This window comes from Sciurus carolinensis, chromosome 7 (assembly GCF_902686445.1).
Source record: "Sciurus carolinensis chromosome 7, mSciCar1.2, whole genome shotgun sequence".
NCBI lineage: Eukaryota > Metazoa > Chordata > Mammalia > Rodentia > Sciuridae > Sciurus > Sciurus carolinensis.
In genome coordinates, this window is record NC_062219.1 from 26,865,199 (window position 1) to 26,887,089 (window position 21,891).

General features: G+C 37.9%; 1 protein-coding gene and 1 long non-coding RNA gene across 2 annotated transcripts in view; one reads left to right on the top strand and one right to left on the bottom strand.

Annotated features, from left to right (window-relative positions):
* The window catches only part of LOC124988379 (uncharacterized), a 40,520-nt gene extending 22,910 nt beyond the window's left edge, over positions 1 to 17,610 (top strand). The window contains exons 2-3 of the long non-coding RNA XR_007109423.1: positions 16,972 to 17,130; positions 17,551 to 17,610. This is a non-coding gene — a long non-coding RNA (uncharacterized LOC124988379). The remainder of the gene's footprint in view (positions 1 to 16,971; positions 17,131 to 17,550) is intronic.
* A 2,880-nt stretch (positions 17,611 to 20,490) lies between these two features.
* Positions 20,491 to 21,891, bottom strand: part of Arfgef3 (ARFGEF family member 3) — a 160,768-nt gene continuing 159,367 nt past the window's right edge. The window contains exon 34 of the mRNA XM_047557835.1: positions 20,491 to 20,833. Coding sequence (XP_047413791.1) covers positions 20,642 to 20,833 — 192 coding nt within the window. The 3' untranslated portion in view covers positions 20,491 to 20,641. The remainder of the gene's footprint in view (positions 20,834 to 21,891) is intronic.

Here is a 21,891-nt window from a genome sequence, read left to right on the forward strand (position 1 = left end):
TCCTTCCCTTTGTCCACTTTCCCTGTCTTTTCTCATCCCCCAGAGTGGTGGCTGTGTTGGAGAAGAGCAGTCTGTTTTGTCCAAAGCAAGATCTGCCCACCCAGATCCCCTCCAGACTGCCTCCCAACCCAGTCTCCCCATCCTTTATCCAGTACACACGTGTGTGTCTACCAACCCCCGTTCCTACCCCAAGATCCCCACCCTATCCCCTTCATGAACTCTTCATAATGCCTCCACCTTCCCTCTCCCCATGCCTAGGGAATGATTTAGCCTCTCTTTCAACTTATTTCCTCTCAGTCCATAAACTTCAGATCATCTCCCACCTTGGAATAAGGCAGGAACCTTAAACCTTCCTCACTGGCCCCCTTTCCTTCTATGTGCTGCCTTCTTGCCCTCTGAACCCCACAATTTAAATCAGTTCCCATTCCTGCCTTCCTTCCTCCCAGTGGCTCTTCTTTCTTCAGTTTGACTCTGTCTTTACCCTTGCCCTGAAATGGGGCTGATAAAAGTCATCACGACCTTCAGATCCTTTGTGGTCTATTTATAGTCATCATCTTGCTGAAGGTTCCTGTACATTGGTCCCTACTGGATCCCCTCTTCTTGAAGTGCTTACTGACTTGACTTTGGTAACACCTGGCTGTTCTCCAATTTAACTGGTAGTTCTTTCTCAATCTTCCTCTGAGACCAAACTCTTTGCTCCATTCATTAGATCTGATGGTAGCTTTCTCAAAAAAGTTCAACTTTAAACACAGAGATTAAATAGACTAAAAGGAAAAGAATAGAAAAGGTATACCATGTGATCATTAACTTAATGATTAAAAAAAAAAAACTTAATGATTAATATCATTAATATAAAAATGTATTCATTTTAATGGGAATATTAATAGGGATTAAAAACATTTTGTAATAAGTCAATTTGTCTTATTATTTTTGTAGTGCTGGGGATTGAATCCAGGGCCTCATGCTAGACAAGAACTCTACCACTGAGCTATATCCCCAGCCCATGAGGGGGTCAATTTGTGAGAAACATAATAATCTTAAATATGTATACATCTAATAACAGAGCTTCAATACAAGAAGCAAAAACAGAAGAAACTAAAAGAAAAAAATCAGCTAACCCACAACTATAGTTGGAGATTTTAACATTCCCTCTCATATTGAAACCAAAGTCAAAGAAATATAACAAAGCTGTAAGTCAGTATTGCTCATGAAGATGTGAAAACCCCTAACAAAATTTAAATAAATTAAATCCATCAATATGCATGAAAGATAACACATCATGACTCTTATGGACTGAATACGTACATCAAGAGCTGCACGCAAGCTATACAACATTGCTGAGGAAAAATGAAAGGCTTGAATGCATGGAGAGAAATACTCTTTCTATAAAACTATTTTTTAAGAAAAAATGCAGTGAGAATCCAGGAGCTGTACCTGGAGTAGTGTTGCTAGGTTGCCAGGCTTAAAGGAACTGTTGGATTTTGAAAAATAGAAGTTATGTGGGAACTCCTGAAGGAAAACTGCTCAGTAAAAAATTTTTGATTGAATAAAGAATGAAAGTCTTCCCAAGTGCTGCAGAATGAAGATTGAGTGTTATGTTCAGAGCTTGAAAAGATGAGTCCAGAAAAGGAGCAGGGGATCAATGACCTAGGGTTTCAGAGCCACAGGTATTTGCATCAACTTTCCCCCCAAATAGACAAATAATTTTAACTCTTCAGAGAAACAGGAAACACAGAATCCCTCTGGCATCAGTGTGGAGGACAGATTGAGAGAGGAAAGTTTAGAATTAGGAAACCATTTGAGAGGCTACTGGGATGTTCTGGATTGAAGGAAAAAGCAAGGGTGGTAGAAATAAATTTACAGACTCCTCTGCATGAACTTTTAATCTGTGCTTGGAAAGTTTACTCTTGCAAAGCTACTTTCTTTCTTATCTGAGTAGACAGTGTGGAAGAATTAGAAAATAAACCAGGAGAAAACAAATGACTGGTAATCCTAGCAAACTCTGGTTCAATGAACTTTTGGTTTGTGTATTTATGTGTTCAATTGTGTGTGTGTGTGTGTGTGTGTGTGTGTGTGTTTTAAATATTTTTGTTTTAAATATTTTTTAGTTGTAGATGGACACAATATCTTTATTCATTATTATTTTTATGTGGTGCTGGGGATCGAGCCCAGTCCTCACATGTGCGAGGCAAGTGCTCTACCACTGGGCTACAGCCCCAGCCCCTTATGTTTTTTTTTTTTTTTATTGTAAACAAATGGGATACATGTTGTTTCTCTATTTGTACATGGAGTAAAGGCATACCATTTGTGTAATCATAAATTTACATAGGGTAATGTTGGTTGATTCATTCTGTTATTTTTTCCCTTCACCCCACCCCTCCCACCCCTCTTTTCCCTCTATACAGTCCTTCCTTCCCCCATTCTTGCCCCCCTCCCTAACCCTAATTCTAACCCTAAAACTAACCCCTCCCACGCCCCATTATGTGTCATCCTCCACTTATCAGCGAGATCATTCTTCCTTTGGTTTTTTGAGATTGGCTTATTTCACTTAGCATGATATCTCCAATTTCATCCATTTGCCTGCAAATGCCATAATTTTATCATTCTTTATGGCTGAGTAATATTCCATTGTATATATATGCCACAGTTTCTTTATCCATTCATCAACTGAAGGGCATCTAGGTTGGTTCCACAATTTGGCTATGGTGAATTGAGCAGCAATGAACATTGATGTGGCTGTATCTCTGTAGTATGCTGATTGTAAATCCTTTGGGTATAGGCCAAGGAGTGGGATAGCTGGGTCAAATGGTGGTTCCATTCCAAGTTTTCTAAGGAATCTCCATACTGCTTTCCAGAGTGGCTGCACTAATTTGCAACCCCACCGGCAATGTATGAGTGTATCTTTTTCCCCACATCCTCGCCAACACCTGTTGTTGCTTGTATTCTTGATAATTGCCATTCTAATTGGGGTGAGATGGAATCTTAGGGTGGTTTTGATTTGCATTTCTCTTATTACTAGAGATGTTGAACATTTTTCCATATGTTTGTTGATTGCTTGTAGATCTTCTTCTGCGAAGTGTCTATTCATTTCCTTAGCCCATTTGTCGATTGGATTATTTGCATTCTTGGTGTAGAGTTTTTTGAGTTCTTTATAGATTCTGGAGATTAGTGCTCTATCTGAAGTATGATTGGCAAAGATTTTCTCCCACTCTGTAGGCTCTTCCTTCGCATTGCTGATAGTTTCCTTTGCTGAGAGAAAGCTTTTTAGTTTGAATCTATCCCAGTTGTTGCTTTTATTTCTTGTGCTATGGGAGTCCTGTTGAGGAAGTCTGGTCCTAAGCTGACATGCTGAAGATCTGGACCTACTTTTTCTTCTATAAGATGCAGGGTCTCTGGTCTGATTCCGAGGTCCTTAATCCATTTTGAGTTTAGTTTTGTGTACGGTGAGAGATATGGGTTTAGTTTCATTCTGTTGCATATGGATTTCCAATTCTCCCAGCACCATTTGTTGAAGAGGCTATCTTTTCTCCATTGCATATTTTTGGCACCTTTGTCTATATGAGAAAATTGTATTTATTTGGGTTTGTGTCCGTGTCCTCTATTCTGTACCATTGATCTACCTATTTTGGTACCAATACCATGCCGTTTTTGTTACTATTGCTTTGTAGTATAGTTGAAGTTCTGGTATTGCAATACCCCTTGCTTCATTTTTCCTGTGAAGGATTGCTTTAGCTATTCTGGGTTTCTTATTCTTCCAGATGAATTTCATGATTGCTTGTTCTATTTCTGTAAGGTACGTCATTGGGATTTTAATTGGAATTGCATTGAATCTGTATAGCACTTTTGATAGTATGGCCATTTTGACAATATTAATTCTTCCTATCCAAGAACATGGGAGATCTTTCCATCTTCTAAGGTGTTCTTTAATTTCTTTCTTTAGTGTTCTGTAGTTCTCATTGTAGAGGTCTTTCACCTCTTTTGTGAGATTGATTCCCAAGTATTTTATTTTTTTCGAGGCTATTGTGAATGGGGTAGTTTTCCTAACTTCTCTTTCTGAAGATTCATCACTTATGTATAAAAATGCATTAGATTTATGAGCATTGATCTTATATCCTGCTATCCTTGTGTGTGTTTTGAAACAACTATGAGTGTTGGATTTTGAAAGTTGGAAAACTGCAGTTCTGGGGGTTGTAAGTAGTTTGTGCTTTATAGACAACTCCTCACTTTGTGCTAAGAGATGATCTTCATTCTGCTTCAAGTCTGAAACTGCAGGGAATTAATCTGAAATCTGCAGACTTCAGATTGAGATGTTATACTCTCTTTGGTGAAAACTGGAATGTTGGTGGTATATGATTTGCCCATTTAGAGTTGAAGATATTTTCTACATACAATTAGAATTTTAAGCTTCTGGTGCCTTATGAGATTAGGGGGTCCACATGTGGGCATAGGCCTGGGCATCTGTCCAAGCGGTATCTTTCAGGAAGAAGGATGGATGAAAATGGCCTGAATTGTCCATTAGTCTGTGTGACCTGGACTGAAGCACAACCTTGGAGGGATGTTCTTCAAATTCTTTTAAAGGTCATGGTCTGGATTGTGAGGATTAGATGATCACCTAGATTTTGCTTACCTGGGACAGAAAATGGGAAAAACATTTAATGAGGACAGAGAAAGATGACTACACCTGGAGATCAAAGTGGAACACGGGTTGGAAGGAGTGGAACATGGGTTTGAAGGGAGAGGGTTGATTAAGAGCTGGAGTTGTGGTCTGGAAACATGGTGGCGAGTCTGGAGACTGAGTCTGGAGACTGCTTTATTTCTTCTGGCATGACTCCCAAGTGGTTTCAGGAAATGTGGAATCACCAAGGAAAAACTGGTTTTCACCATGAGGGAGTAGAGGGAGTTGTCTAAAGAAAAAAAATGGTCAGGGGAGTTTTGTTGATAATAGCATGGTAAAAAGACCACTGCAACAGAATCAAAAGTAATATATGTACAACTTTAGAAGGTAACTCAAGTTTTTTTTTTTTTTTTTTTTGCACCAGAGTTTGAACCCAAGGGCTCTTACCCACTGAACTACATCCCCAGCCTTTTTTTACATTTTATATTGATACGGGGTTTCCCTGAGTTTCTCAGAGCCTCACTAAGTTGCTGAGGCTGGTTTTGAACTTGTGAATTCTCCTGCCTTGGGCTCCCAAGTTGCTGGGATTACAGTTCAAGTTCTTTTTAATACACTTGGGATCTAAGCACAAAATAGATTATTTAATAAAAACCTTAATCTGTTGCTATTTTGAGAGTTACTTAGACCTGTAGTGCCATTATGAGGATTAGATATTTGATTGATGCAGGAGGTAACTTTGCTTTGGTCTTCTCTTACTTCTAATCACTCAGTTTTACTGAATTTCACCTATTCTGGATTAATAGAAACTAAGAAAATTTAAACATAGATGCAACTTGGATAGCATTGTTAAAAAAGTTTCATAATTTATAAGGTTATTTTGTTCAGATAGGTTTATGGAGAGACCTATAGGTTGGTAGAAAAAGCTATAGGCTATGGAGCCGGGTTGTTTGGTCTGAATCCTACGTCCTCCACTTAAACACAAGTGCCTTTGGGTGAATTGGGCAATTTCCTTAAACCTGAAGTTCTCCCTCTGTCAAACAGAGATAATGCCTACCTCAGAACTGCAGGGAGGATTATATGTCATAATGCACATAAAGTTCTTCGTATATAGCGAGTGCTCAGGGTTATATACTGTGCCAATAGGAAATGCTCTTTCCTAGAGTAAAGGACAATTGGCGCACTGAACAGAAATTCAACTCTGAGAACTCCTGGGCACGATTTTTCCTTGTTTGTCCCAACTCTTGACAAGGACACATTCTAACGAGAGACTGGAAAGCCAATAGCCCTTTTTGCCAAGGGGAGCTTGGGATTGAGGGACACCTCCTAGGCTCTCTGGGTTGTGGCATGGATTTTTGCCACTGAACAGTGTGTGCCTAGCGTGGATCTGAAGCTCTGAGGTCTCTGGTGAGGGCCCCATTGTGTTAAGAGAATCTATAGGTACTTAATGTTGATTAGATCACATCGTTGGATCATATATCAACTGAGGGACTGTTTTAATTACACCCAATTTACAAGTTATAAAAAGGCTTTACGACTGATCATAAATAAAAACTAACAAGCTGGGGGATAGGTGCTATCAGGGCATTAGTATAAATAAAACTGTTTTCTCAACATGTATGGAAAAGTTGAATTTTATTTCAGACCTGGCTTGACTTCTTATTTGCAGCTCGGAAGTCTTAGGAAAATTATCTCAGTACACTTTCCTTGTCATAACATGGAAGGAATTGAATCCCCCTTTATCAAATTGTTACAGAGGAAGTTAGGTGAACTAAGAAATCCAGCTTTCCTCTCCCCTTGCTCCTAAACTCTGCTTTTCAAGGCTGAATTTAGCTCTGAGTTTGTTGGCAGCTGAGGCAAAATCAAACAAACAAGATCCCCCCACCTTTTAAAAAGCCAGTATATAATAGAAGATGAAATAATTGTCATCAAAGACCATGGCTTTGAATTCTTGAAAAATTCTCCTTTTGTTTCCTTATAGAAGAAAAAAAATGTGTACTATAATGGACACTTACATTAATATAGATTTATGGAAGACACTTTTGGTGATTTCTTATATCGACCTTCTTTAAAAGCTGAGGCACAAACATTAAATCTTAATTTAATGAAGGCATTTCTAAAGGAAGCTAAGATGATTTGGTCTGAAAACATTACTTTTCAACAGCATAATCGAATGCAGGAATAGAATTAGAAATACTGAAAGTTGTGGATACTTGAAGTGACCTTTAAGTTTGTCAAGTATGAGTTCTCTCAAGATATTGTTTGGCAGATGCTTGATTATAAGGTGGATTACAACCCTCAGGTAAATCATGTGCTACCTATTCTTTTAGCAGATGGATTTATTCTGAGTTGGGTGGCTCTGAGACCAGACTTAGTCTTTTATTGTGTGGACTAGTATAGTACAATTATTTTGAGAGTGTAGATTTTAAAAGATTTACATTTAGGTCAGTGGGTGATTTTTGACAACTGAGGTTGGATATGCTGCACTTGGCAAGGCTTCGACCAGACGGTTAATTTCATTTCAATTTTTACTCATGTCATAGCAGGAGAGGTGGGTTTATAGCCAGACGGAACTGGGTTTGAATTTCTGCCTCTGCCAATTTCTAGCCCTGTGACCTTCAAGTTAATTCTTTCACTTTCTCTATCTGCAAAATGCAGAAAACTTACCTTGCAAACTGGTGAGAATGAAAGAAAATATTCTAAATAATTCAGAGCTATGCACATAGTTCTGAGTATTGAGATGTAGATTTGGAAGCTTCTTTTGGTTCTTTTACAGTCTGATACTCCATCAGATGAAATATGAACACAAGGCTATTCTTTTAAGACAGGTTATACATGGAATGGTAGACTCTTGTTCCTTTCGAAAACTCAGCCGAATGACTCTCACCTCTATTAAGAAAGTTATGACTTTAATGGTGTATAAATTCATCCCTAAAATGAAGGACATGAATGAAAAAGCAATTATTAGGTAGCCAACTGTGGCTGACCCATTGTCAGTGTTATAAATAAAATTTATCTAGATTTATTAATCTATTGGCTGTAACATTGTGATGGTAAATGAGTCTGACCATTTACATATCATTTATATTTTTTTTTGTAAAATCACTGCCAATATTAGTTACTGAATATCTTAGAATAAACATTAGCTTAGTAATTGTCAGCCAAACTAATTCCAGATATATAAAGTATTGGTGTTTTTATTAAGAGAGAGCTGACCTGAATAGAAAATTAATTTATTTGAAATCTACCCATTTGATCTTTAAATGTTGTCAGCTCTATTTTAACTTTTGAAAATATTTTTAACTTGAAGCATTTTTTCTACTTGCATGAATCTTTTATATATATATATATATATATATATATATATATATATATGCACGCACATTTGTTCTAATTAGTTACACATGACAGTGGAACGCATTTTGACACATCAAACATAAATGGTGTATAATTGCTCATTCATCGGTTGTACAGGATGTAGTTACACAGGTCAGGTAATCATATATGCACATAGGGTGCTAGTCATTCCTACCCACCCCCCTTTTTAATCTAAGAGGTCATTCCTGGCACAGAAGCATTAAACTTTTCCATTTTAAGAAATGGGCTTGGACACCTACAAATTCAACAATCCACGACTGTTGATTCTTACGAGCATTACGTTTTAAGAAGATTAAAATTTGAGCAGCTGAGCTAGTTCAGGTACATAAGCAAACCTCAGTGGGAGGAGCTGTAAGTAGAGGGGAGGGGGGGTTGTGACCGGGCAGAGTCACTTCTTAAGCTGGTTATAGCGCCTGGTCCTTATGAAGATTGCATGAAGAACCCATTTGAAGCTCCAAGGCTATGATTCACGTGGATTGGGAAGTGTCTCTTGCTGATAGCTAAACTATGCGGTGGGGATGTGGTCACCTGGGCAGAAGGTAGACATGGGTGTCTCAGTTTGCCTGGAAGCAAGCAGAATGGAGGCGGTGGGATCTGTTGGACAGACACATCTGATTTATAGAGCCCAAATGGGGCCCTGCCCAGTGGGTGAAGGCACAATATATGCTGTCAAAATGGTTCACACATTAGAGAGTAGAGAGTTGGGAATCCCAGGGGAAAGGGATGACCTCATGAGACAACCCTTTTCCCAAGAGGGCAGATTGCTTTCTGAGACCAAGGACCACTGACACTGGACGTAGCAGGTCATCTCAGTGGCAGCTCTGATGGTACTTCCTTGGAATTAACTGCATCTATAAGGACAGCTGTGTTCTGTTATTGTTGTTTTCTTTCTTTTCTGCTTGCCATTCCAATTTCCTTAAAAAAACTAGTATAAGGCTTTGCAGTGATGTTTTGATAATTCACTGCAAAAGCAAATGTAAAACATCAGCCCATGACTTCACGTATGCAATTTTTAGTTTTATGTTACACTACCTACCTAAAAGTGCTTGGGACCTCTCGCCTGCCAAGGTGGCATCACCTTTGTCGCTTTTGGCAGGACTCTACAGCATGAGGATGAGGTATGGTTCGGAGGGCTTTCTGCTCTGGGTCCTTGTGCCCCATCCAGGGAAGTTACCCTGAACTGTCCTACAGTTGGGCAGGCACAGACCTTTGGTGCCAGCTACTCACTTTACTGGAGGTGCACCACGTGTGGGGTGTGGAGATCTTTCTGCTGTTTGGTGCCGTGCCCAGGGATTGGGACTCTCCCCCACAGTCTAGCTAGCCTGCAGCCAAGGAACATGGCACAGGCCTGCCTTCTCTGGGATCTGACAGTCTTCTCACTGCCAGGGTCCTGTCTGACCTTCAGCCTTCTTGCTGTTGAAAAACTTCCTAGGGAATTAAGTTCTTATCAGATAAAGAAAATTATTTTCCCTCATGTTTCTACCCTAGAGTGGATGCATCTTAAGGTTTTTAGAATATAAGATCTGCAGAACCTCCTGGGCAATTTTGGGCATTCTGCCCTATTATATCTCTCCCCTGAAATATTGAATTCCAGAGCCAATAATTTATGTAAATAGAAAGGAATGGGGAGACTATTGAGAGGGAAGGAAAGAAAACATAGATTAATATCCCCAATGCACTTTTTCAATCAAATATGTATGGAGGAAAGGTGGTTTGGCTGCTTCATCTGACTGTTTGGATTAGGGATTTGGTCCTTTATTAAAATTTACTTTAGATTACATAGAGGGAAATGAGGTGGGGTATGAAAGATGGTGTAATGAGACAGACATCACTACCCTATGTACATGTATGATTACATGAATGGTATGAATCTACATTGTGTTCAACCATAGAAACAAAAAGATGAACCCCATTTTTGTGTATAGTGAATCAAGATGCAGTCTGTAAAAATTAAAAAAAAAATTTAATTATTATTTTTATTTGTACAGAAGATTGAAACCAGGGGCACTTTACTACTGAACTACATTCCAGTCCCCGCTCCCCCCACCTTTTTTTTTTTTTTTTTTCTTTCATGAGAGAGGGTCTCACTAAGTTTCCCAGGCTGGCCTTGAACTTGTCATCCTCCTGCCTCAGTCTCCTGAGTTGCTAGGATTGCAGTCATGTGCCCTTGCACCTGGTTTAAGTCCACATCTGTATCCATTCCTGAATTGTGGCCAGTTCACAGTTTCATGAAAGATATGATCCAGGTTATTCTGATAATTCCTGAACCCTGTGCACCCTTTCAGGAGTAGCCCTTGAAACGACTCTGCTAGTGTTCACTTACTTCTCCTTGCTTCCTGGGAGAAGCAGAAGCAGGCAAGGAGAGAGAGTGCTGGTGTGTTCAGCTGGGAGTGCCAGCAGAGTAGAGCCCAGGGACACCTGGTGGGCAGGAGATGGTATTTTGTCTCTAGATTATGCGCCAATCCCCAATCCCCAAAGGTTTACAGATTTTCTTTTTCTTAGGAATCAGAGCTAGTTAAATTTACCAATTTAATAATCTAAATTTTAACCCTGATTGTGCCTAGTACAAAATCATGGATGCTTAATTAATTTTCCAAGAAGACATTTCTAAATTTTTTTTCCTTTTTGTGGTATCAGGGATGGAACCAGGGCCTCAAATGTTAGGCAAGTGCTTTATCAATGAGGCCCTTGCCCAGCTCTGAATGGTTTGATTTAAGAAGGTCAATAATCTATATTTCATCTGCCACTTCTATTCTAGGCTTTAGAAGGACATTATTTTTTTGTAACCCATTGTTATATTAGGAAAGTCCGTGGAGTGTTTATTGACTTGATGGCTGTCAGAGGAGCAGATTGAAACGAATCTTGAAATATTAAAATTTTAACTATAATGTAGCTAATAATCATTCCTTGGTAATTGGTAAATTACTTCAGTTCTCATGGTTTCAAGTTGAGTTATAAATGGCGCTTTTGCATCACAGCATTTAACATCTAATTTGTTTCACTGAAGGTTAATTCATTTTCTGCTGGAGAATGTTGCTTTACTTCTTTGTATTCTTTGTGTTGGTTACAAGAATAGCTCAGTATAGAAAATAACATGCTGGTTGATATAAAAGAAGACCAGGAAACCATATCAAAGCAAATCAAAGTTCCATGTTTCAGTTCTTAGCTCTCAACTGTTGTGCATTTGATTGTTTTATGTTACAATAGAAACTTTTAATTTATGGTACTTAAAAAAAGATTTAGAATCTGCTTATAAATTTCTCTGGGATTTAGCTATGTGATCCTTGAACTGGACAGTTTGTTTCTGTGACAACAAAACATTTTGGGCGACCAGATTAAATTGGCAGGGCAGACTCAGGGCACCAATGACTTGATGTTGTAACCAGGACTCTATAAATAAAAACAAACAAGGGGAAGATAAAAGACATGCTAAAGTGCTCTTTCCAAGGCTTAAGATAACAGGAATGTTGATCAATATGTGAAAACCATAATATTGCATTAGGCCTCAATTTTATTTTCACTTGCTTATTGAACCTACCTTAGAGCCAGATGGGGAAGTGAATTTTCTGAGTGATGTGAAATATTTATCAAAGCTAAATGATAATACAAGTTTGATCATAAGCCAAATAGTTGAAGCATATCAAGTCTCTGCTTTAAAGAAATACAGCTGGATTTATGCATATGATACATTCATTGCTGGATATTAATAATTGAAGAATTGACCATTGACCTAGAATTTATTTCTAAAGTGTTGATTAAAGAGGTCTGCACCTGGGTTTCTGACCACCTCGTGTCAGGCAGGCATAAAATGTTAAGTTTCCTGTGTTGGAGTACATTCATGGATGTGAATGTCAAGGATATGTATGTAGACGATCTCAAATATGTATCAACTTGCAAAATGGGCTATTTGTGAAAGAGTTACTATCCTACACATAGTATTTAGCACTTATTAGGCATTCCTGTTTTTGGTATTGCCACAGTGAGCTTTCATTTTATCTTAGGGTCGCCCTTTGAGGTAAATAAAGGTTTATTTTTCTTTTCCAGAGCAGACAGACTTGCAGGGCAGGATGCTTGTGCTCTGAGTAGCCAAGTGTTGTCCAGGCTCTCCATTCTTGGGAAGGGGAAAAACTTGGGTGTGATCTCCACACTTCTGGCCATGGCCCAAGGGCTTCTCCACTTTAGCACAGCAGAGCTTTCACCATCCATGAACATGGTTGGTCCTGTATATTGATGACATCCCTTTGCAAGGTATATCAGTATCTATTTTAGTTTTATTTCATCCTTATGATAGAAGAGATTTTTTTGGGGGGGTTGGGGATTGAACTAGAAGTAACTGAGTCTTGGTGTGCATTTATAAGATTACACAGAGTATGACAGAATGATTGACACTTAAGCTGAAGTCACATACACAGATTCCATTTCTACAGCATACCAAATGTCTTTTATTCCTCTGTGGCCACTTTTCCATGATGTGGGCATGGTGATTCCTAGGCTTATACCATTATAGACTTCTCAAACAGTCTAAAAACCACAATCCAATAAGATCACAAAAACGTGGCTATGTTTTTCTTTTCGATGCTACTTTAAAATAATATTTCTAGTATTGAGAGAGATGATTGTTCAAGAACAAAGAGTAATACTCTAGCTTTTTTTAAATGAATGAAGTACAATATTTCCTGATAAATATGAAAACAGTAAAAATCCCTCTTTTCTTTAAAAAATGGGGGTGGGAGAACAATGGTATATATTTCTGCAAATTTGTTTTCTAGGCACATAACAAATGGTTAATAGTAATCGTCCTCTACCTTATAGGATTGGAACAATCCTTTTCTATTCACAATTATAAAATGCAATGGTTCTTTTGGCAGAATTCTGTTAAACATGCTTTTTACATAAATTATTTTGGTAAATTTATTTAGTAAAGGAAATTGTTGCACATATCAATTTTTTAATGCATTTGAATCTTTTATTCTACAACACAAGCAACATAAATACAATATCTTTTAAAATATTTTCTCTTTAGAATTTTCATTTTTCACCTCAGATAAAATGTACACAAAATACACTTGCAGGCTTGCTTACAGAGACCTGGTAAACAGTGAAGAGATATCAAATCAAACAGGTATATATCAACATATAAATGAGGTTGGTTCTCAAGTTTTTTTTTTTAATGTAAATGTGAACAAAATGACTAAGAAAGAAAAACAAATTATATTTCTTTGACAAGGCCTTTGGAGAGAACAAAAAGCTTCAAGGCTCCTGGTGAGTGGGGTTGCAAGGATAAAATTTGCATTTTACAGGTAAAATGGTATACTGACTCAAATCATTATGGCTATACCAAGCTTCATTTATTTATAATTTTTAGTGAAAATAAGTTGATTCTTTGGTATAATGCAAGAAGGGATAAAAGGACCCACACTACCCCCTGGCTTTATTGAATGATAGACGGGAGTAGGGCAACTGTTTATAATGTAATTTATTTAAATTGATTCCTCTTAGAAAAGCAGAAGAGCATCTTGAATAATAGTCTTTTGGCATGATCAGGGCAATAAAGATTTTGTTTTTAGCTTCCCCCCCTACAAAAAAATAACACAAACCAAGAAACAAATATAACCTTTCCCTATAGGCACCTCCTCCTGCCCCATCATGCCATACCTGGGTACTCTACCACGTGGTTTCAACCAAAGCGAAACCCAAAATGTCAAAAGCACTCACTTTGTTCAGCTTTGCCTACTTAGTGGGAAACCAAACCATTTATTTATTTATTTATTTACTTACTTACTTACTGATTTTAAGAGATAAGCACTTCCAACAAGTTAAACTTAAAGAACTGCAGAGGGAGCCACAGCAAGCAGCTTGTGCATCATCATGAGGTAGCCATGGATGATCACTGGTGGCTTGTATTATCAGGGGCTTATGCCTCCTTAAATTTAAAACAAAACCTAGTATTTTACAAACTAGTTCAATAGACTGGCTTTCAGATTCCACCCTTCTGTTTTTGGCACCAGTTAATAAAACTGAATATAAATTATTTCTAGAGATTGATTTTTAAATTAAAATTAAAATCAGTTATTAAAATAATGCATAAATAAAAGGGAAATAAAAGCTCCAATTATTTCCATCTACAGAGGCAATGCTTGATTTCATTAACACTGATATGTTTTTTGATCTCACTAATTCTATACCTATAATTACTACTTTCTATTCACACAATCATCTAAATTAAATTATGTCAGGGAGGGTATTTATTAAACAGAAGTCTATATAGGAACTTTATTGAATTGGTAAGAATTATGTATAATCAATATAGTTTCATAAGTGAGTGATGATTTTAAGGTCCTTAATTTTTTTCCTCTTGAATCATTCACTCTGGTGTTTACTTTGTAATGGAAAAATAATTTCTAAAACTCAGTAATTGAATAAAGAGTTAAAAGGTAAACTAAGGCCCCATCTATATTTGAGTTAGCATAATTTCAAGAACATTGATTCACTTTTTCATTTTCCCAGCATTTGAAAGGTAAAATAATGACTATGGTCACCATTTTGCAGGTCACGCGCACAAACACCTATTTACTGAAAAGTCACAACAGGCGCCCCTACTGCTCAAAAGGGAATTGGTTCATTTTGCACATTTCCATGAAGCCATTTGGTAGACTCTTTACAGATATATATATAAAATTAAAATACTCATTTACAGCAGACAGTTGAGTGAAAGGTGAGGGCACAGCAAGTAGTGCCATGTCTTTTTGAAACGCTAATGTTTCAATGACAAATGTAAGATGTAAAACAACTGGCAAGGGAGCAACTACTCAGAGACCTCTGTAAGCCAGGAGCCAAGGTTGGAACGGAGCCAACGTGGAAACATCTCATTACAACCACACAGGAAGAAATGCACATACGACATCCTTAAATCACTTTCAGTACAAGTCAAAGGGTCAACATGAAACAGACGATCATTCGTAAAATCAGTGTTTCTAAATACAAAGACAAGAAGCTTAGACATATCACTGTTCCATAGAACTTGTACATTCATTGTCTTCTAGCATGTAAAAACCAATGGTTGGTATAAGAAAACTGGAAACTCGGGAGACTGAACAGGAATGTTGCAGATAATCCAACCCCAAGTCGTCTGCCCAAGGATAAGTTCAGGTTTCCTCTAGTGCTTGATAAGTCGGACTGATCTTAAAGTCAGGAGTTGGAAATTTTTTCATGGCAGTGATTCTCCAAGAGTGGTCTCCAGAGAAGCAGCATTGGCCTCACCTAGGAACTTGTTAGAAATGCGCATTTCCAGATGGATTGAATCAGAAACTCTGGGCATGGGCCTAGCAATCTGTGTTTCAACATCCCCCCACCATGATTCTGATGTGTGCTAAAGTTTGAGAACCACTGTTCTTAAGATGTAAGAACTAGAAAAGCATTGGTTAAGCTGCTAGGACAGGAATTAACAGGACAAGTGATTCTCTTGGTTGAAAAGAACGGAAGGACCAGCAGTGAGTGCACTTTTGTCACTAAGATCAGGTTGGTCAGTGCCTCCTCCCTGGAACCTCTATGTGTTGTGCAAAGATACAGAGAAAGGCTTTTGTAGGGTGCCAGTGGTATGGTAATGTTTTTTTCTCTAATCAGTAAGTGGTGCCACTGTTGATAAGGAAGTTGAACATTATTTTCAACTGAGTTTCTTCTAGACAATCTCTGGGAATGTTCTTTTGTCTGTTTTCCCTAAAGGAGTATTTTTGTGTTTTTGGAAATATAAATGGTGTTACATTCCAAAATCTTATTACCTCTACATCAAATACAAATACTACAATACAGTTAGAGGAAGGGAATCTGCCAAACAAAGAAACAAACAAATGTATGTTTTCTAGATTGTTCTACCAGTAAATAAGAACATTTTTTTGAGAAGGCATAATTATAAATCAAGTTCTTTACCAACTTCATAAATCTTTCCCAATATTAATCTCATTTTTTATTTTAAAAAGTGCTCAGAAAAACTCTTTTGCTTCTCTAAGGCCACGCTAGATCTTGCTGGTACCCAAACACATTTAGGTTTTCTTCTCAGCTTACTGCAGGACTCTGTGGTTTTTGCCTAATTTCCTGTTTGTAGAGCAAGTACAAATATTGAGGTCATATGGCACATGGTTGCTATGGATACCATCCTGATGCCCTCAGTACCTGGATCTTTAAATAATCTTGTTTCAGTTGCTTCTTCAGAGAATGTACATTTTGAAAAACGGTTACGTGCATATTCCCAAACTTTGATGCTGACTTACAAATTTAGCACTTCTCAGAGAAGCAAGTAGAGAGGCACTGCTGGCTACAGGGCACTTTATTCTTAGTTGGTTAAATGGTATTTAAAAGGTTGATGAATTATGCATGCCATTCCAGACATAGCCTGCCATGCTTTTCTGCATTAATAGCTGGCCATGAATAGTATTTCATCATTTCCATCTAACTTAGCGGGTTTTCTAACACTAAATGTTTGCCTTAAGATTAAAGTTTAGATTTTAATTTTCTTTATTTTCAAATGCTGATATGTTTGAAATGTATATGATCTTCTATACAGAAACACAATTTAAAAAATTTTACTTTAAAAAGAAAATCTCCATAACATCCCAGCCAGACCTGGGATATCAAGCAAATATTCTCCTTTGAACTGCCCAATTCCTTGACTCCCTCTCTTTCCCACTAGAGTTTCCTCCACACACTTAGAGCATGGCGGTGGGGGGGAAAGCATGGCCTTTCAGTAATACTTCTTTTGAAACCAACTTTGCCTTTCACTTGTTGGGGAAAATTTCTGAACCTCTCAAGATCTGTGTTCTCATCTGGAAAAAATGAGGAAAATAATATCTCTTTTACAAGGTTACTGTAAAAACTAAATATGATGAGGTGAAGGTCCACATTCAAGCAGTGACACTCACAGTCACTTCCTCCCTGTTTGTCACCTACTGTTATCAGTTCTAAACAAAGGCCTTCCTTCTGTTCAGTTTGACACTGATGGCGTTTCCTTTCTGAGAAAGAAAGACTGCCTACCTGCGCACTGCTGGGGTGTATTTGGGGACACGCTCCATGGACTGAATGAGCTTCTGAAAACAACAAGAACAAGAAGCCTACTGACCCTTGTACCAGGATATCTCAAATCAGAGGTACTAATACATTCTACTGTTGTGTATAACTAAAAAGAACAAATAAAAAAAAAAAAGAGGTAATTTTGAATTATGTTAACATTTTGTCATACTCGATTTAAAATAATCTGAACTGTTTATATATGATAACATCTGCCTGGGTCCTTATTGGTCTGTCATTAAATAGCCTAAAAATGGAAAAAAAAGACTTTCCAGTTGAGTATCTATGGAGCATGTGCGAGGTCCAGGGTTTGATCCCCAGCACTGCAAGAGAAAACAAAAAACCCAGACCTGATTGAGACATTAGGAGCTAGGCAAGGCTTTATGAACAATTTATTAGCTCCCCTTCACCAAAATGGACTGGTAGGGAAAACTGGCAAAGAGTGGGAGTATCTGACTGGGCTGTCAATCACTGATTCCCTTATACTTGGTGTTTTCCAGATGCTTGTTTCATGAATCGTGCTTTACCACACTGTAAGGAGAGAGAATTCTCCACCTCAGGTAATACACTTTTGCAGTAAATACAGGTAACAAAAAGCAATGTGTGAAGTCTTGTTCTGCTCAGATCTGTACATACAATGCTAATGCTCATGTTTGACTCCAGAAGGCTGCCTTGACCTTGATCTTACTGCTGCCTAAAAAGTAACTGTGAGAAGAAAAACACCTGCCAATTTCAGGGACTGTGGGAAGGAATGAAGGAAGAGAAGAGTCAAGGGGGAAACCGTGACACCAGGAAAGGTGTGAGGGACTGACTGTCTTGGGAAAAGGCCATTGTCTATCATGTGTTCCTAACTCCCTCTCATTCTCCATTCCCTGACGTTCTACTCAAAGGGACTTCTTTGCATCAGACAATGTCCTCCTTGAAAACTGTACATAGCCCTGCTGCTGGGACTTAACTACCTTCCTGGTGGAAATCTGAAGGGATTGTATAGCTCTGGAGCTCATAGTACGTTAGGCATGGAGGTGGGCTTATGAGCAAAGCAGGACTTGGTATGGGATATCAATAAGATGATGAGAAGGTACCCCAAACGGTACAAAATTGTAGGTAAAGAACTGGGTATACTTCCTCATCTTTTTATTCTTAGGGCCCATAATCAGGCTGGTACAGAACAGCATTTAGACTCAGTATTGGGAAAACTTATTTTCATGAGCTAGTCTTTGATCTCATAATAGCAATCTATGGGAGAATTAATTCTGATTTCCAAACAAACATACTTCTGTCACATGAGAGACTGGCTTCCTTTGAATTTTTGTTTTAACTTTTTTTAAGCCAGGGGAGCTCTATCACTGAGCTACATCCCCTGTCCTCCTTATTTTTTGAGACAGGGTCTTACTAAATTGCTGAGGCTGGCCTCAAACTTGTGATCCTCCTGCTTCAACCTCCCAAGTTGCTGGGATTACAGATGTGTGCCAACAGGCTTAGCTGAATTTTTATACTTTATGAAAAGTTGCTATGTATAAACATTTTGTCAGTGCTGTAATTTTGTACTCTGCTTTACTGAAACTTTTCACCCCAGTAAATTGCAGAGTACTCACAGGCTCAGAAAGGAGAACTGAACCCCAGAGAAGTCACACAAAGAAACAAAAACAATCATAGTGAACTCTTTTTGCTTAGGAGGTGGGGGTCTCTACCCAACTTTCAATTCCATTTACAAAGTATAAAAATTAAAAGTTATGGATAGAACACAGCTCATGGCTATCCTAGTAGTTCATTGCCTATCAAATAGCAATGTTAATTGATCTGTTCCTAAACTGGAATCGTTGTGCAAAATGAGTAAAAATTGAAGGTAAAGAATGTTTTGCGGAACTAGAAGATTCTGTGATGATTTCTTAGATAGCATAGTGGATAATGAGCGTTTCTTTTTGCTCACTTAAATAAGTTGGAAAAACTTGCCTCGCTCTTAACCTTGTAGATAACAACATAATTCTCAAAAAGGGCAAAACTTATGAATACCATCACCGGATAAAGTTCAATCCATTTAAAATGTGTATTTCAATACTGAAGAATTGATACATGAATACATTTTGAGACACTGGGGAATAGCCATGTATGTGGTAACAAATTCTATTGTCTAGAGTGTATATGTGGGCTTTATTGAAAAGGTTCAATCATTATTATAACGTAAGACATATAAAATATACCAGTGTAAGGGCTGGGATGTGACTCAGTGGTAGATGTGTGCTTAGTATGAATGAGACTCTGGGCTTAATCCCCAGCACTAGGGGGAAAAAAGAGAAAATCATAATAAGGGCTTCACATTCTTTTTCCAATACTTAGGAAAAGAACTAGCCACTTAAACATTGGTATGAATAAAAAGACTGAATTTACTTGCTAGAGAGAACTTAAATAGAAAAAAATTCTTGTCTTCTAAACTTAACATTGTGTCCCCTTCCCATTTAGTTTTATTTTCTTCTGAGATTAGAGCTTGTATAACTGAAACCATGACCGAAACACATGATTGTTGTGTCCTTTTCAGATTTAAAATGATTTCATCATCATCCCCTTTCCCACCCCTGCGGGCTGTCTCCCTACTCCACACTTCCTGCCCACTTCCCTGAGAAATCTCACTGTATGGAGGACTCTGAGTTCCTTTCCTCCAAGGGTATTGATATAAAATGAGTTGTATTTTAGTATTTTTTTTCTCTTAAAAACCAAGTATTGTATCTTGCATTCAGATAATTGTGGGGCATAGAAATGTCTGTGCAACAAAAAAACTAAGGCACCATTTTTTCTTTCCTGCCTTGGGAGCAGAAGCAAAAACTAATGGGACAGGCAGGGTAGCTGGTCAGTCTCACGTCTCTTGACAACAAATGCATTGGCTAATACCACTAGGTGATTTGTGTTAAAGGCTGCCAATCCACAGACTTCAAGCCCTGCTAGGAAAGTTTTCTTCCTTTAGAAACAGAGAAAGGCACATTAGTACCTTATATGGGGAAGTTGGTGAGTATTAACCTGAAAATCTTAACAACTTGGGAATAATGGTGAAATGTTCTGGAATATTTTACAGCAGAAGTCATCTCTTTCTCACTTATGATACTGAAAAATGCATTGTTTGTAGCTGTTTTCTTCCCAGCCAAACCCTCAATCATAGTACAGATTTTCTTCCAATTACTAATGTCTGATACTAGATATCTGCTTGACTTACCAGCAGATCTTTTCTTAGAAATTGCATTTATTTAAAAAACAATGGATCTAAGGAGTGGTCCTTAAAAAGACCCACTTGGGGACAAAATTGCAAGCACAAACTCTTGGAAATAAACTAAGATTTAGAAATGTATCAAGGAATGTAGACTCTTCTGTAATAATGTGCAAAATCAGAGGATCACTGTGTCACTTGGATGCCACCAAGATAGCCAGAATAATCCAGATTGGTTAGGGAGTTTGGGGGGGGGGAGGATTTTTTTTTTTTTTTAAACATTAGGTAACACTGTTCTTTGAGACTTAGTTTAAATGTGGCAAATGCTATCAGCTGGATTGGCAGGCAGACTGTGAACCTCTATGGTATTTCCTTGGGGATGGAAAAAGAGTCTTCTACACAATGATGTCATAGACACGACCCACTCTGCCCAGCCATTCTCTCACAGCTTGGCGAACTCTGATGTCGGTCACATGACAGGTCAGCTGGCTGATGCACGGGAACACTGCTGGCTGGAGGGCAGTGAAGGTCTGGTCTGGAAGGATCTGAATCTGATTGAGAACTGTTAGCACCATGTTGGTCCATGCCTAAGAGAAGGGATTGAAGAGAATTATTGGCTGTCTCAAAGTTTCATTTGATAATGTGGTTAAGCCTTGTCAATCTATAAATGGGTTTCATTAGAATTTAGCTATAATAAATGAGTCTTTAATAATTTAATGTGCCTATAATAAACTGTGGTTTTTAACTACACATATGAAAGGATATGCAGAAACTCATAATATTAGGAATAGTTTATTTTCAGTTTTTGCAAACTTCTAAAATCTTGCTTTTTTTTTTTAAATCTAAGGAATAAGTAAATACCTTGCTTTCTTATAATGAAATTTCCATAAGTCATATGCTATTTTTAGTCAACAGTCTTGTGTTACAACAAGATTACTTGGGATAGTTCTGCCTTGACTTAAGATAACTTTTAAAATTAAGCAAAACCCCAGACATGAAAACTCTATTAAGATATGATTGCCAAGAAAGGCATCTGATTAAGAATAACTGTATATCTTAGTGTGACCGGATACTTCAAAATCTCTTTTCTTGGCCAGACAGGGTGACACATGTCTGGACTCAGGAGACTGAGGCAGGAGGATCTTAAGTTCAAGGTCAGCCTCAACAAGTTAGTGAGACCCTGTCTCAGACTTGAAGGTCTGGGGATTTAGCTCACTGGGTTCAAGTCCCAGTACTCCAAACCCAAACAAACAAAAACTAGGATGATTGTTTACAAAGTCCCCTGAAGAATGAGAATTTTTAAGTGCTTAGGAAGGATAGAAAGACTGGATGTGAAAACAACTCATTGGTATAAAACAAGATTTATTTTGCCTTTTTCCTTTACATAATGCCTTAGAACTATAGAATTTCTTCAGTGCTATCTTCGAATGACAAAGAACTCAATGCCAATTAAAGTTCCATCAACTTTATAAGCTTGAGCTTCATCTTATTTATGCAAGTCTGTTGCTAATTCTCGAGGTGTGTTGCAATATGGAAAAACAAGTTTCTGAAATTATCTGAGAATAAAATTTCGGTTTCACACTGACGTCTTGATACAGACAGATGCTCCATCTCAGTCTCTCCTGGTCGTCTCACCTTGAGGTAA